The sequence below is a fragment of the Molossus molossus genome, unplaced genomic scaffold, assembly GCF_014108415.1.
Source record: "Molossus molossus isolate mMolMol1 unplaced genomic scaffold, mMolMol1.p scaffold_m16_p_15, whole genome shotgun sequence".
Taxonomy (NCBI): Eukaryota; Metazoa; Chordata; class Mammalia; order Chiroptera; family Molossidae; genus Molossus; species Molossus molossus.
This window is the reverse complement of record NW_023425350.1, coordinates 3,640,464-3,657,785: the sequence shown is the minus strand read 5'-3', so window position 1 is coordinate 3,657,785 and position 17,322 is coordinate 3,640,464. Positions and strand designations below refer to the sequence as shown.

At 43.4% G+C, this 17,322-nt stretch overlaps 1 protein-coding gene across 4 annotated transcripts in view; it reads left to right on the top strand.

Annotated features, from left to right (window-relative positions):
• Positions 1 to 1,802: 1,802 nt before the first annotated feature.
• Positions 1,803 to 17,322, top strand: part of KIDINS220 (kinase D interacting substrate 220) — an 87,109-nt gene continuing 71,589 nt past the window's right edge. For 3 of the 4 annotated variants that reach the window (XM_036262221.1, XM_036262222.1, XM_036262223.1), the window contains exons 1-8: positions 1,803 to 1,974; positions 2,814 to 2,957; positions 4,408 to 4,506; positions 5,491 to 5,589; positions 9,585 to 9,683; positions 10,565 to 10,666; positions 13,117 to 13,215; positions 15,372 to 15,569. In XM_036262221.1, coding sequence (XP_036118114.1) covers positions 2,850 to 2,957; positions 4,408 to 4,506; positions 5,491 to 5,589; positions 9,585 to 9,683; positions 10,565 to 10,666; positions 13,117 to 13,215; positions 15,372 to 15,569 — 804 coding nt within the window. In that variant the 5' untranslated portion in view covers positions 1,803 to 1,974; positions 2,814 to 2,849. The remainder of the gene's footprint in view (positions 1,975 to 2,813; positions 2,958 to 4,407; positions 4,507 to 5,490; positions 5,590 to 9,584; positions 9,684 to 10,564; positions 10,667 to 13,116; positions 13,216 to 15,371; positions 15,570 to 17,322) is intronic. The other variant, XM_036262224.1, reaches the window with a different exon arrangement.

Genomic DNA, 17,322 nt, shown 5'->3' with positions numbered 1-17,322 from the left:
TTCATGGGTTGACGCTCCACCACTGAGCCACATCGGCTGGACTAACGGAAGGATTTTAAGAGGAGTGTATCTGATTACTCTTGCTTCAGTGTGGCAACTAGATTGGACGGGGGCAGACAGGAGAGAGGGAACACAAGTTGGGAGACTGTCATGTCAATCCAGGTGAAAGATGTTGTGGGAGACATTTTTAGGGCAGGTACCTACATCACAACAGTTCCCTCTTTTCTGGAAGCATGCTGACACTATGACCCTGTAATGCCGTCCCAGCCCTGTGACTGTGACCATCGTTGGTTGGTTTCAGGCTGGTGCCTGACACAGTCTGGGTAGTCAGAGCTCTTTTCTGCGGCTTTTGGATTTGGGAACAAGTCCAGACTTTTTCTAGTTCTAGAAATTCTGCTGCCACCCACCTTTCCCAGTGTGGTTATGGGAAATAAACCAGTATCCTTGAAATACATTTTCTGTTTTGCTTAAGCTAGTTTAGTTTCCTTTTGCACTGTTAGGAGTCTTAATTAAGTGTGGATGGTGAAGGCCCAAACTAAGGCTTGAGAGTAGGGTCGGCTGATGTCGGACGTAGGAGGTAAACTGGACAGAAAATGGTAACTGTTGTTCTGGAGAGAGAGTAGGTGCTGTGGGAGAGTGGGTGTGAGTGGTGTTCAAATGGGGGAGAGATGATGCCCATGGCAGGCGGGGCAATGTGGAGGGCTTCATCATGGCTGAGCTCTAGGACGGGGTGGGGCTGCACGGGGGAGGGGGAGGGAGAGCCAGACCCTGGATGCCTTGCTGAGTATGAGACTTGATCTTATAGGAAGTGGAATAAATGAAGGTGTTGGATGTTGGTGATGACTGTCATCACAAATCTCTTACTGGTTTCCAATGATAAAAGTGCCACATTCCAGAAAAGTAGGAAATAAAGCTTCTAAAGAAAATGAAAATAACATTGATGCTATTTCTGTATTTTTAAATATGTATATTTTAGCCTGGGCTGGTTTGTCTCAGCAGTTAGAGCATCAGCCTGTGGATTGAAGGGTTTGATTGTGTCTCTCACATCGATGTTTCTTTCTCTCTCCCACCCCCAACCCCTCCACTCTGCCTAAAAATCAATGGAAAAATATTCTCGGGTGAGGATTAACAACAAAAATTGTGTATATTTTATATAGTTGGGATGCTGTATACGCAGTGTTTTGTTAATTTTTTTTTTCAGTTAATATATTACAAACATTTTTCTGTCAGTACATATACAGAAGCATTCTGATGACTCTATATTTTTTTACTGTGTGACTGTATCATAATTTATGTAATCCCCCATCTCTAAGTTTTTTCTACTTGGGACTCAAATTGTATTCAAAATCTTTCTCCATGTTTCTTGTGTTTTTAGAATTCATTCTTAGAATAAAGTTACTGGCTCAAATAACATAACTTTTTTTGATTATTTAAAAGTAAGGTATAATTTATATACATTATAATTCACTTTTTTTAGTTAGTGTTCAGCTTTGAATTTTGACAAAGCCATATAATTGTGTAATTATCACCATAGTCAGGATATACAACAGTCTATGAACTCCCCAAATTCTCCCCACTGTGGATTGAGCCCACAACCTGGGCATGTGCCTGACCCGGAATCGAACTGGCAACCTCTTGGTACCTGGGTTGACGCTCAGCCACTGAGCCACACTGGCTGGGTCCAAATTCTCTTATATTCCATTGTCATCTCCTTCCCTCACTTATAAGCCTGACAATTTCTGATCTGTTTATGTCTGTCTAGTTTTCCTCTTCTAGAATGTTATATAAATGGAATCATGCAGTGCAGTAATTTCTGTCTTCTGGCCCCAAAATAGACTTCCATCCCACACACAAACCACGTTGACCCGTCCTGGGGCCTCCCAAAGTCTCAGCGCATTGCAGGATCAACTCATCGTCCAAATCTCATTTGAATTTTGTCAGCTTAAAAGTTCTAATTCCCATGATCTAAATCAGGTATGAGCGAGATCTGGGAATATAGTCCATCCTATAGGATTAGGCATGATTCCTGTTTATCTGTGAATCTCTGAAACTCAAGAAAAAGTCATGTACTGTAAAGTACAGTGCAGGGAAGGCATGAATGCCAGGCACAGACGTACTGTTGAAGAGGGGAATGGAAGGCAGAAGCTGTCATCAGTCTCAGGCAGATTCAGGGGCCCCACACACCTAGACCTACTGTCCGGATCTCTGAGGGTAGGGCCAGGCATCTGTGTTTTACAAGGGCTGGAGGTGATTCTGATGCACGCTATGGTTTAAGAAGCTGTGGGCCAGCCTATGTTTGCACAAGATGACCGTGGTTGCCTTGTGGAGGACAGAGGCGGGGTAGGCAAATGGGAGTAGGAAGAGCAGTTGGGATCTAGGTGAAGGTCACGGTGGCTTGGACCAAGGTGGTTGTGATGGAGGTGCTGAGTACTAATCAGATGTGAAGTAGACTTTATAGGTAGAACCAAGACTGTGCTAAGATTTACACTGTAGTGTGTAAGAGGACAAGGCAAGTCATAGGTCTCAGCCTCGGAAGAAAGGAGCTGGAGCTGCCATTTCCTGAGGCGGAGAAGACAGCAGGGCGAGCAGTGGGCACTTTCTTCTGTTTGGGGAAGATGTGGGCTTGGCTCTGGGGTTGGGCGTCGGGATGAGTTAGGCTGAGATGAGTGGAGTCTGGGGGAGGCAGGGGTGGGCATCGTGACAGCTGAGCTGGGCCCTTGGTCGACAGCCCTGCGGGGGAGGTGTATCTGTACAGGTGACCTTTGTTTTCCTGGTCACCGATTATGTGTCTTTTGTCTCATGTGCTTTAACAGGTGTTGGAATAAAGATAACCTCAGCTTCCAGTGAAAATGTCGGTTCTGATATCACAGAGTGTGATAAATTATGTAGAAGAAGAAAACATTCCTGCGCTGAAAGCTCTTCTTGAGAAATGCAAAGATGTAGATGAGAGAAACGAGGTAAGACCAAGTTCTGCAGGTCAGTGCTTTCCACGAGTCTGTGTTGATGCCCCACTATGTGTAAGGCCGTGTCCAAGGGCAAAGGTGAGTCAGGAAGAAACATGTGGTTCCTACCCTTGGTATTGCTGACATAGAATTATGACATGATTTCTTAAAGTACAATCAATTCCATATTTTTGGAATGGATTTGAACTTATGTAAATGATTGTGTATTGACTTTAGATTTATGATTACCTTTTTTACAGATGGAATAATAAGTATTCAGGAAGTTGGGTTACTAAAATCTGAAGGGTTTCTAGGAAGCTTTAGAGAGGCCCAGTTTTTCTATAAATAGATTAAGCAGGCAAAATTAGGACTTTCTGAAATATTTTTACTAATGGAGCCCCAATTCCCTTTCTGAGTTATCCATTCCACACACCTTGGGATTTTTAAGACCCTACATCTTTAATTTTTTTTTTATCCTCACCCGAGGACACTTTTCCATTTATCTTCAGATAGAGTGGGCGGGGGAAAGAGAAAGAGAGGGAAAGAAACATTGATGCAAGAGACACAGCGATCGGCTGCCTCCTGCACACCCCAACTGAGGCCGAGGACCAAACCGCGACCTGGGTTCATGCCCTTGACCATAATCGAACCCGTGACTCTTCTGTCCATCGGCCAGTGCTCTAACTGCTGAGCCAAACTGGCCGGGGCCAGACCCTACATCTTTAAGAGAGAGTTAAATAGGTCATGTGTTCTGTTTAATAAGATAGGGAAGTATATATTTACCATTTCATTAACTTATGTTAGATATTTCTGTTCAACAATACAAGTAAATAAAATGTTGATCTTATTTCATCATGAACAGCCAAGCTGCAACATTTTATGGACTAATAGACTTTTTATGAATTTTTAATGGCAAAGTATGTATTTGTTTTATAAAACATAATAAAAATTTTGTTTCTTAAAACTGTATTTTCATTGTGGTGTAAGTTTTTGCCAGTGGTAAGATTATGAGAAGTGATTTTAGTTTTCACATATAGGTATATGTGTGTATGTGTGAACTTTTCTCCCTTTAGTCCTGATAATGCAGCTAATATATATTATTAGACCCATGTTCTATATCATAATATAACTGTATTATTAGAGAGCATTTGACTAGCATAGATACCTGGGATTTTTATATTGTTTGTGCAGAGCCTAGTATTACTTATGTTTACAGATTTTGAATGAAATTGAAGTGCCAAAAACAGATTAGTCATGCTGTGGTTAGAAACAATGTTTTATTTTCTCTTTGACTTTTACATTGTTAGTAAACTGAAAACTTAAGATTTCAAAGGTATTTCTAAATCAAAGAAGTTCTGTAAACAGTGCTTGGCATCCCATCACGGAGATGTCAGCGCGGCTGTATAAGGCATTGCGGTCCGAGCACAGCGTCGTGACGAGTTCTCTGCGCCTTCTCTGTTCCCAGTGCGGCCAGACTGCTCTGATGATCGCTGCTGAGCAGGGCAACCTGGAGATCGTGACCGAGCTGATCAGGAGCGGGGCTAATTGCCACCTGGAGGATTTGGTACATCTCGAAAGAATCTACTCATTTGTCTTCTTTTTCCCCCCTTAACTTTGCTGTTTGTTTTATGAAGTGATTCAAAAATAATAGGTTACAAATTATACTATCAGTTATATATCAGCTTTGCCTAGTAATATGTTAATTTTTTAAAAGGAATAGAGGTTTTTACTCCGAATGGAGTTCTCAGCGGTTCATGTTTTCATAGGTAGATGGCCCTGGCTGAACAGGGAGCACACACACAAAATTAAATGCCTGCTGGGAAATACTGTGCAGGACTTGGGTTTTCAAGTAGCCCTCACAATGGCATCCTTTGTTATAGACGTCATGATAATAGCCGGAAAGATGTGGTCCCTTCTGCGGTCACTTCTGAGGGATAAGTCACTGTTTCAAGAGGCTCACATTTCCTCTTACTGTCTCTGTCTCCTAGGAATTATGTTTTAGGGTCACACAGTACATCTGTTTTTTTAAATTGATTATTTTAAATTGATAATTTTATTGAATGGTCATTTGAATGAAATTACACTCATGAATAAAAGTTAGGATAGCCTTGATTTAAAAAATAAAAGAGAATAGTTATACTTTTATCATATCGTTTCTAGACTCATCGTGGGAACGCTTTAGTTTGATAGCTCGTGACTGCTCTTAAGTCTCATTACAGCCTTCGATTTCAGTTTAGAGTGAGGGTTACTAGCACAAGGATTAGCTTTGAGGTTTTGATAGTCATCTGTTCTCCTTTCTGAAAAAACATGGTATGTGATTAGAAGTCTGGTGAAAAGGCTGAACGAGCCGTTGTGAAAGCATCTCTGCCCACTGTAGTCATGCAGGCGGGCAGGTACCGCCTCACCCGGCTGGTGCGTGGGCGCTAGTTTAGAGGAGGGGGGTCATGTCAGTTTGGTATGATCGTGTGGTATGTACCTTCGAATTTCTTTTTCCTCACTTTGAACCGTATTCTTGGTTCTGAAATGGTCACATTTGTGTGTGTTCAAGGACAACTGGACGGCGCTCATATCGGCATCCAAAGAAGGGCACACGCACGTCGTGGAAGAGCTGCTGCGCTGCGGGGTCGACTTGGAGCACCGCGACATGGTGCGTGCACGCCCTGCACACGGGCAGCCGCGGCCTCGCACGTGGCGGGCGTGTGTGTGAGAGCTGGCTTGTTATGTGTGAGCTGACGTTATCATGATGTCTTTAGGATGTGGGCTTGGGAATCGAAGTGAATGTGTTAACACCCAGGTGGTATAATATACCTCTTTAAAATTTTCTTACTCGTCATTTTCAGTTTATTTGAGAGTTTAAAATTCTGAAATATTGTTAAAAATACTCTATTATTTAATATGCCCATGTTTTAGAACTTATGAGAGAATTGTTTGGGGAACTTTAAGAGGGACATATATAGTTTCAAGTTATTTGTAGTTGTTTAGTCATAATTTTTACGAGTTTATTTTTAAAGTGTAATTGTGTTTAGACATGCCATTTGTACACATTGTAAGCTTAACAAGAGATGATTCTTAATTATCTTGGCCTCTGCTTAAAGCATAAAGGTTAAGAAAGGGATCCTTTCTGGCTTACTTATTGTGTATAAGAGTTAAGAAAGAAAGGCATCGCTCTGACTTGGTCTGTAGAACCTGTGTTGTCACCTTGCTGGAGCTCTGGCCGAGGGGCCATCCGTCTTGCACGAGGTACCGCGCTCTGTTGTCAGCGCCGCCCTGTGGCCAAGGGTGAGTTTGTTCTCCCTGTCACTAGGCAGTTAGACCGCTAGGGGTGCCCTTCGCCCAGTCTCTCCGCCGTTGAGCAGCCAGGCTAAGTTTTGAACCCGTGTCTGCAAGGGAGTTAGGAAGTGTCACATATGCATTATGAATGTATAACGCTTAGTACGTTTGTAAAAAATGATTCCTTAAACTTTTTTAGTTTTCCATAGTTTGCATTTCCCCTAAGTCATTATCATAACACCTTTGAACATTTAAAGGGTCTTTGTGTTTGGCTTTAAAAAGCTTTAAAACACCCAAAACTGGGGAAACTGAGGAATGTGTCTTCCTTATCAGTTAGTTTTGAGGGGCTCTCGCCTCAAAGGGCTGGGGGATGCAGGGCTGTTGAGCGGTGAGGGAGGGCGTGGGCCTGGGACTGGGAAGGAGGGTACCACGGGGGTCGCTGGGGTGCAGGCACTTCCCGGGTATAAAGTCGGGAATCTAGGGAGGATTCTTTCTTGAAAGAACCTTTAATAGTTGCTGAACTACAGCTCTTGCTGAAGGCAGTCGGTTCCAATCTTTCAACTTTGTAAATCTGGACACGGTATTCTCAAGATAACATGTTTATCTCAGAGTCTTGCATAGGGTGACATCATATAAATTGAAGTGGGGCATGATACGAAAACAGTTCTGGGCAGGCATTTGACAAATTAAATACTGGCGTATGTAAGACTTGACTAAATGCCCAGCTCTATAATTTGAGCTAAATGATGTCAGCCTTTCCTTGTCTTTCATGACATCGATACTTTTGAAGACTGTTCGTCTGGCATTTTTTGAAAGTCTCTTCATCTGAACTTGTCTGATGTGTCTCATGATTAGGTCGTTATTGCACTTTATTGGGAAGGTGCCACAGAGGTGATCCCCTTCTCAGTGCACCACATACAGGTACAGATATCAATGCATCACTGGTGATGTTGACCTCGATGTCTTGATCTCTCTTCAGGTAGTGTCTGCTAGATTTCTATTTTTCCCTTTGTAACTACTGTATATTTTGGGGAAGAAACTTTGATACTATACAAACTATTCTGTTTTTATTAAACTTGCACTGATTTGTTTTAGCACCCAACAATATATCTTGTATGCAGCAATTATTCCTGCAGTATTATAGTGGTGATTTTTCTATTTTCCTTATTCTCTCTACATTTACTAATTGCAGTTCTTTTGTAAGGAAGAGTTCACTCTGTCTCTGTTTCGCATATAAACATATAGGGAGTCATGAATGTTTATTTTATTCTTTGGATTATATTCAGTTCTCTACCTATTTTGTCACTCAGGTTGGTCCAGCTTTGGCCATTGGGAACTTCTGCACCCTTGTAAGATGCTCTGTCCTTTTATTTAAAAACATTTTTTAGCCCTGGCCGGTTTGGCTCAGCGGTTAGAGCGTCGGCCTGCGGTCCGGAGAGACCCGGGTTCGGTTCCTGCTAAGGGCATGTACCTCGGTTGCAGTTTGTCCCCGGCCCTGGTTGGTCGTGCGGGTGGCAGCCACTCAATGCGTCCCTTTCACGTCGATGTTTCTCTCTCTCTCTTCCTCTCTCTCCCTCCCACTCTATCTGTACAAAAAATGGAAAAATGTCCTCAGGTGAGGGTGAAAAAAACAAAACAAATAAAAACATTTTTTTAAAAGTACTTCCTTACTTTCTGGCACCACACAGTCCTTCGGGCTCAGGTTTATCTTGTATTTTTCCCTTGCTTATTTTCCTGATCAGTCCTGGAATCAGTTTTCCAAGGAACTTTTTTCAAAAAGGGTATTTAGATATCAATATGTAGGTGTTGAGTGTGCTTATTGCCACTGGGGTGTCACTGGTTGTAGTTCTCAATGGATAGATGCAGGAACTACATCTGTATACTCACTCTTGCATATGCATACATTTATTTCTGAATCTGTATGTGTGTGTGTTTAAAAAGGAGACCAGGTTGACATTACCAACTCGGTCCATTGTAGCCTTCTCCCTTTCTTTAATTCATAGCTCTTCTCTGATGGTAAGAAATCTGCTCTCATTATGTACATGATATATTTGCTTACTTGTTCAACTTTGGTGTACAAAGTCTGATCCATACCTGGAGAGAAATGGATTTACCTACTAACTGCAGTGTTTGTGTACAGTTCCTTTTGTCTTTAGCATTGTAGTATTCAATCAAAATATTGTTTTCCAAAGTTATTTAGCGTCAGCTTTTAAGTAATTATATGATTCATTTGTAATGTAGTTTGGTTCATTTGTCCCTGTCTGTATTCTATCTCCCCATATTCTGGTGACTTTTAAGAAAATTTACATACAGTAAAATTCACTCTGTAGTGTGTGTTCTGTGTATTTGAACAGGTGCGAAATGTCATATACCCACCACCACAGGTCTGTGCAGGGCATTTCTGTCACCTCCCCTTCACCCCGTCACTGCTTCTTTACAGGAACCCTCTGCTTACTCCCCTGCACCTCACCACCCCTGGTCTCTCTGCCCTTTCTACAGTTTGCCTTTTTCAGGTTTGGGCAAGTGCTTTTTTAAACCTCCTTTTAGTGATGATGAAACAAAAGCAAAATAACTAAATGATTTATATTCTCAGAACCAAATGTGGATTGGTCCACATACTACTGATTTTAAGAAACAAAACATTCATTTCATAGTATAATTTGATTACATTGGTCTCTTTTATTGAGTTGCATTATAGCTAAAGAGAAAATTACTCAAAAAAAGAAAATTGTTTCTGTAGCATAGAGAATAGAAAGTTTTCATGCTGTTAATTCAAATTTGATAACGTGGGCCAGCCCTGGAAATCCTGATCTTTACCTTAGTATCCTCTCTCTCTTAGCAATGCACAATATATTACCTGGGATCAGAGGGTGTGCTAACATTACCTGGTATCAGAGGGTGTGCCAACATTACCTGGGATCAGAGGGTGTGCTAACACTACCTGGGAGCACAGGGTGTGCTAACACTACCTGGGAGCACAGGGTGTGCTGACATTCAGGAGCTGACTGGTTGCTGGAATCCCTCTGGAAGAAGTCTGGACTCAAACAAGGAGATTATTAAAAGAAGCTGTTTCAAACAGCTAAGATAGATTTTGAAAAAAAGCCAACATGAATGTTCTTTATTTCAGTTGTCATGATATAGTACTAAATTTGGAATAATTATTTCTGCACTTAAGAAATTTAACTTATTTTAGGTATATTGTGTATTTCTTATTGTATATTTCTCTGAGGAGCCTGGGAATTTAAAACTACACAGTAGTGCCTTCATAAAGCAATGGTTTTATAAATGACATTCATGGAAGGAACTTTATTAATGGCATTTTTATGCTTGGAGACTATCTAAAATGTTATTTTCTCCTCCCTTCCTTTTTAGGGAGGATGGACAGCTCTCATGTGGGCATGTTATAAAGGCCGAACCGAAGTGGTCGAGTTGCTGCTTTCTCATGGTGCCAATCCAAATGTCACTGGTCTGGTAAGCAGTGACAGACTCGGTGTGCTGCACGTGGTCGGCTCTCGTGGGCATAATTCGAGATTCCACTGAGTCCACTGGAGACTTCAGAGTGACTGCAAACGATCTCAATCTTCTTAAAGATAAGAGTGAAGAATGTGATTTCAAAACACAATGACCATTTTTTTTCTCAAACTCAGCTTATTTCTCAGTTTTTATCAACAAAAAGGCAAATCAGCATTAATGTTAATTATAACTATCTAACATTTCAAAAGGAGTTTTGAAATCCTTGTCACCTTGCCTTTTTCTGTGGGCATGTATTCTTAATCTAAACTTTTTTTTTTTTTAAAGAAAAGAGACTTTTTCTGTGCATTCTTAAAGATGATGCATGCGTTACTGCTTAGCAGGAGACTGTGATCTCACACTGCAGACGGAGGGACTGTTTCACTGATGGAACTCTTTCATAATAATTGTATATCAAATCACGTTGTACACTTTAAGTAGCTCACAATTTTGTCAATTATACCGCAATACAGCTGAAACAAAGAAACTTTTATTAAAGTTAACAGAAGGGTTATGTAAGAAAAGTCTCACATTCCTGTGGTCAGTCTTGCCTGTTGGTTTGATAATCACATTAAATATGTTGAATCTGAAAATAAATGTGTTCATACTATAGATTTATTTAAGGGTGAGTGCATCTCAGCTGCCAATCATGTATTAGAGTATTATGTGTTTTTAAAGTGGAGAATGGTCTGTAACTTGATTTTTAAAATATGACTTTGTGTTATTCTGTTTGTTATTTACTTTTCTTAGCTGTAAATATCTACCTAAAAGATGTTTTTCTTTCCCTCTCTCCCTGTCTTGCCTCTTCCCTTTCCGCCTGCCCCGCCCCCGCCGTCTCCCAGCAGTACAGTGTCTACCCCATCATTTGGGCAGCGGGCAGAGGCCACGCAGATGTAGTGCATCTTTTACTGAGAAATGGTGCGAAAGTCAACTGCTCCGATAAGGTGGGTCAGCAGGACCTTGGGTCCGGTCTGTGATGTCCACTCAGTGTGTCCAAGTTACAAGTGTGTTCATACCATCTCTTGAGGCTGCTGAGGCGCATTCTATTTATATATAGTTTATGGAACTATACATGTCTCATACATGAGGCCCTTATGTGTATTATGTACTAAGTGTCCTTCCATTGTTTTTAATATCACATTCATCGTTCTCAGGAAAATAGACAGGGAGGATTCTGTCTTCATTATTTGAATTTTTCTGTCGTAACTTTCTTCCTGTCTTCAGTCCTGTCTGCTTTTTGTGTGTTGTTACCAGAATGATCTTTCTAAAATTCAAGTCATCTCTCTCATGCTTAAAATTCTAAAGACATCAATCCCTGGCGTGACATGTGAAGATGGGCCTTATCTCCCTTTCTACCCCTTCTCCTACTATCGATACCCCAAACTACCTGTGTACAGTCTCTTAAGAGGATAGCTTGTTGGAAAACTTCCTTAGGATAGGAGAGGCCTCACCTAGTTTGTGGGAAGAGGAAATGAAGAAAAGACTGATGGTGTGGGAGGAAAGCGGAGTATGTTTCTAGGTGAGACAAGGAAACAGGACCTGTGGTACACACAGAGGGTTAGAGTTACTGGGGATAACGGCCAGGGTTTGAGAAAAGCAGGGAGAGTTACCGAGGCGGCTCTGAGTACCGACTGCAGCAGTGTGTGCAGGTGTCAGGAGCCCTCCGTGACGATGAGAGCGAGACAGCCTGCAGACAGGGTGAGGGTCTGGCTGACATGGGGGGTTTACAGTGTATGATCTGGTCTAGTCTCGTGCCACAAGAAGGGTAAAGTTTTCAAAGGACGAGTGCTCTATTATATTATCTCTGAAGATATCTAAGATTTTTAATTTGTAGACTTAGGAAGGCAAGTCAGCCAGACAGAATGTTATCCACAAAGGAAGAGGCTAGAAAAGAATTTAATTCTGGGAGAATATCGATGCAAATGAAATTGGAGAGTTTCTCCAGTACACCTACCTTATTCTGTCTCAGCCTGCTCCAGGGCCGTGGTCTTGACAGCTGCCTACCTCTCATGTGTCTCTCCCCTTTGGAGGTTCTTACTCCCACGTGCTGGACGAGCTGGCTGTCCCCAGGCCCTGTTCATCCAGGAAGAGCCCCGCCACGCTTCAGCAGTGTGCTCCCTGGGACGTGGGATGTCAGCGATAGAGCTGCTGCCCAGGCGGTAGCCACCAGCCACACAGAGCTGGTCAGACTTAGCTCCGTTACAGTGAGATAAAGTACAGGGAAATAATGCCATTTCCTAATCAAGCTCGCCACATTTCAAGCGCTCAGTGGCCATAGGCGACTAGTGGCTGGTGCAGAATTGTGGAGCATTTCATCAGCACAGAGAGTTCTCCTGGATAGGGCCTTCATGAACTGTCCCTGTCAGTCCGCAGTCCCCGTGTGGTTAAAGGTCACCGTGGGCATCATGTCTCTTGCCTGCCAGCCTCCCCAAAGGTGAAGGCGTTGCTATGCTGTGCGTGATTCATGGTCTCAGGTGCCTTTTGAATCGTATTCCAGCAAAAGGTGCCTTGAGTGCAGTTTCTGGGCTGCGGCTGGTTTTGTCAGTGCAGAGCTGGTCTGGGTGTGGTCAAGAGCGCAGACTGAAGCCAGGCTTGTTGGGCTCATAGTCTCGCTCCGCATCATAATAGCTCTGACTGTGAGCCTGGGGCTGACTGCTTGGGGCCTCGCTGCTTCTGTGGGAAGATGTGATGTTGCCACTTGTACTGGCTCTTGTGGTAAGGGTTCCATGAGTTTACATGTAAAGTAGTTAGAGCTGTGTTTCTACTGGACTGTTACTATTTTTGCCCATAGTCAGACTGTTGACCTTTATTTATTTATTTATTTTTTTAATCCTCACCTGAGGACATTTTTCCAATTTTTTTTCAGATAGAGTGGGAGGGAGAGAGAGGAACAGAGAGAGAGAGAAACATCGACGTGAAAGGGACACATCGAGTGGCTGCCACCCGCACGACCAACCAGGGCCGGGGACAAACCAACCGAAGTACGTGCCCTTAGCGGGAACCGAACCTGGGTCTCTCCGGACCGCAGGCCAACGCTCTAACCGCTGAGCCAAACCGGCCAGGGCCAGACTGTTGACCTTTAAATTGTATTTCATAAGATATGGGAATAACAAAAGCTTGTTGACAATTAGAGTGTATGACTTTATGATGAACAATTGTCATTCACTGACTATAAGAGATAAAGTTGCTTAAAAGATGTTTCATGCAGTGGTCAATTATATCTGTTCTGGAGAAATTAAATGGGGGGAAATGATTTAGCTACACATAAAATGATGATTGGGGTAAGCAGTAAGCTAGGAATACTCAAAAGTGTGATTTTTATCAAAATTTATGAGAGCTAGTTTCTTTTTGTACACTTTGATAATAATTTTAAACATATTGTTTGTCTTAATAGTATGGCACCACCCCGTTGGTTTGGGCTGCACGCAAGGGTCACCTGGAATGTGTAAAGCATTTGCTGGCCACGGGAGCGGATGTTGACCAAGAAGGAGCTGTACGTATCTTTCCTGTTTTAACCCCTGGTCATAGAGACGTGTTTTCAATTCTTAGAGAAAGAATATCTTTTCTTAGTATATGCCTGGAGAAATTTCTTACAGTTCTTAAATGATACTGAGAAAAACAAGCATTCTCTCTCTGTTACTCTGATAAGCATTGTATTATAGATACCACGCACTCTAAATTCATGCTCTTTGGGATTCATTGCTAATACACACAGATTTGGGAGGCTAAAACTATATAAAGAATACCATTTGGTAATCTTAGTGTAAGTCTAAATAGTCTCAGGTCAAATAGCTTGAAATATATTAATTGTGGGGAAAAGTTTTGCCCTATTAAAATTTCTTTTATTTAAAATTTAAAAATAATATTGTACTTGTTTTGTACATTTTTAGCTGTGACTTATTTTCCTTCTTCAGTAGACAGATAAAAAGATATCAGAAATCAGTGGTCCAAAACTTCAAAAGCTTAAAAATTGGGTCAAACCTCCTACCAGTGAGCAGTTCTTAATTCCTTACTGCGCACTGCTGTGGACTCAGCCATGTGCAGTGCTGGGGCCCTGCAGAAGCCCACAGTTGCTTGTCCCTTGAGATTCTAGAGTACAGTTAAAGGACATGACATTTATGCATGAGAACAATGCAGACAGATACTGTTGGTATCCTAAGTATTACGTGAGATGGATTATAGCGGATTCTGAGAAGAGATGCTACCGAACCTCTGGCTGCAGTGAAGAAGAGTGAATTCTAAGTCATTATTAACTTATTACATAATATCAACCAGTTTCTCTGCTTTCCATATTGGTAGAAGCTACTAAGTGCTGACCTTCAGGGAACGTACAGCCTCTCAGTGCCGCATGGAGACAGTGGGGTCGCAGACAGCACGGAAGTCTCACCTTTCACTTTCCTCCTGGACAGTTTACCACGTGGGCGAGCAGCTTGTCTGTGGTCACTGACTGCTGACCAATGGAAAGGCTGTGTTCCTGCCCTGGCCGGTGCGGCTCGGTTGGTGGGAGTGCCATCCCATGACTGCAAGGTCTCGGGGTTGATTCTGGTCAGGGCACATACCCGGGCTGTGGGTTTGATCCCCACCGTGGTCAGGGCTTGTGTGGGAGGCAGCCGATCAGTGTTTCTCTCTCACATCGATGTTTCTCTTCTCTTTCTGTCTAAAAGTCAATGGCCTTGTCCTCAGGTGAGGATTTGGAAAGGAAAAGAAAAGGCTATGTTATTTTAATATGTGAGAGAATTATGGTTTAGTTTTGGGGGCAGATCTAATAACTGAAATGTTTCTATAAGTAAATTATATGACATCTCAAAATAGGCCACAATTTGAAGGAGTAATTTTAATACTTCTTTTGGTAATGAGTCAGTTTCTTCTTTTAGATGATTTATTGTAAATTAGATGTGTAGTTTTTTTAAAGAACTAAATTTTTGAAAAGGGGTTTCTAGATCACTGTAAAAGACAGGAGAATATATTATACTTTTAATGAAGTATTCTATAGCTACTAAGTCATTGCTTTTAGTTTTTTCCATACATTTTATTATAAACCATTCTTTGTTTAAAGTCTGAAAGACCTTACTTTGGATTATTTAGTTTAGAATGTGTTTAATTTTGAATCTTGTTTTATACTTTATTACATTTGTGAGAGGGTTTGTTTATTATAAATGAGTCCAATTTCAGATGATCATCTAAAGAATTGAATGTCATAACAGTCCTGTTGATTCAAGAGAATTAATGTATTTTCAAAAATAGAAAATATACCTCCTGGCCATGTTTGAGATGTTTCTGGTTATTTATTTATTTATTCTTTATTGATGTTCGAGAGAGAGAGGAAGGGAGAGAGTGAGGGAGACAGAAACATTGATGACAGAGAACATGCATTGGCCGCCTCCTGCACGCCCCCCACTGGGGATTGGGCTCACAACCTGGGCATGTGCCCTGACCGGGAATCTAACTGGCGATGGCCCCTTCGTGCATGGGTTGATGCTCAACCACTGAGCCACACCGGCCGGGCTGTTTCTGGTTATTTATATTGATGTTTTATTATCAGAAATAACTGTTAATAGGCCACCTACTTGAAAACATCAGTTTTATTATCATGACATAAGTCATGTTTCCTAGACTATATTAATTTCTTGGGCTTGTTTCTGTGTTTAGAATTCAATGACTGCACTTATTGTGGCTGTAAAAGGAGGCTACACACAGTCAGTGAAAGAAATTCTGAAGCGGAATCCCAATGTGAACTTGACAGACAAGGACGGAAACACGGCGCTGATGATCGCGTCGAAGGAGGGCCACACGGAGATCGTGCAGGACCTCCTGGATGCTGGCACTTACGTGAACATCCCCGACAGGGTGGGTCGCCTGTGTCCTCGCGGGCCTGACTGCTCCCCACCTCTCAGGCTTCTTCATGCGTGACGGCCAGTTGTTTTAGATACGTTTTATTTCTACCTCTAGACTAGCAAGTTAAAACCATTCAGTCACTGCAGGGTGTTCTTTCTAATTTTTGTCAAATGGCGTTGTTACTGAAAACGGCACATGTACTATCAGTTTGTAACTGTCCTTGATGCATCTCTCTGTCGATGTTTTCCATGGTCTCTGGCCTTCAAGTACCACCCTTCCACTTAAACTTTTCCGAACTGTGTGTCTTGCTGTAACCTCTTCCGAGAACCCTGCCGTTGTGCCCGCTCCGCTCGCGCTCTGCTCAGACGGGCTTTCTGAGATCAGGCGCAACCGAGGCTGTGTTCGCCTCATCCCCGACCTGCTTCTCCCCAGTCTTTTCCAGCTCAGTGACGGTGCAGCGGCCACCCTGGTGTTAGGGCCCCAAGTCCCTGGTTTCTCTTCTTCCCACAGCTTATACTTCAGCAGCTCCATTTGCTCTACCTCCAGGACATGTCCTTGACCCGCGCACTTCCTTCACTTCCAGTACCACCGCCCCACCCCAGGCCACCGCGTCCCTTCGTCACAGCAGAAGTCTTAGCTGGGTTCTCTTGTTGGCTCTAGTTGATTCCACACACTGTTCCCAGAGTGCTCTTCAAGCAGTGAATGTCCTGTGTGCTCCTTTGCTTAAAACCATGCAGGCTCCCTCCTGCACGCGGGGGAGCTGTACGTCTCGCTCGTAAGTGCTGCGCGCCACTGCCGGTGCCGGCCGTCCCCGCTCTCTCGCTCCTGTGGCAGCCGCTCTGCCTTCCCCGACGTTCCTGAGCCCGGTCTTGTCGCTGCCGTGGGGCATCTGCCCCAGCGGTGCTCCGCCTGATGCTGGTGCTCAGGACCTCGTGGGGCTGCTCCGCCTCCCTCCAGGCTTAGCTTCAGAGAACCTCCTCGGGGATCTCCAACCACGCGGTCCAGCGGAGCTGCCCGGTCATGTCTGTCACATCACTGTGTTTATTTGTGTGGCATTTGTCTGAAGTTCTATTTTTGTTTATTGTATGTTGTCTGTGTGCTCTGGACGGTCAGCTCTCTTAGAGGTGGGGCCGCTTCCGTCTTGTTTCCCTGTGCCTAGGAGGGTGCAGGGCACACACGCAGCGAAGTGTTTATAACCTTTTAGTAATGTGCTGGTCTGGACCCATCGCAAAGCTGACCTCACTGCAGCTTCTCTGCCGCGGCTGGCAGCTGCTGCTAGCGCCGTGGTTGGGATGCTGTACCACGGAGCTGAGGCTGATGATCCTTCAGGACCTGCTCTTGATGTGTGGCCCCTGCGCCCACCCAGGACTGAGATGAGCAGAGCTCACAGTCTCAGCCAGTCCAGGTCCCCACAGCTGATTGTAATGTAGCAGTTAGAACAATGAGGCCCATTGCCGAACAGCCGTTTCCATTATTTGAGGCAATGAGAAGGTCTAACTAACAATGATGCCGCATGGTGAACATAGGGTCAGGGCAAAGATGTCCTTATGAGCGAATGGACTTCATCTAAGCCTTGTTCTCGAACGAGTCAGCCTGGTGCCCTGCTGGCCTCTGATCCGGTGGACTAGCCTGTGACGCTGCTCGGAGGGCCCGCCTTCTCCCTCGGGGGGGTGTCACAGGCCCGAGCTGGCTCTCGCCCCGCAGCTCCTGTTGCAGGGTCCGCGGCTTCCGTCCTGAGCACGGTTCCAGCGGATGTGCTGCGTAA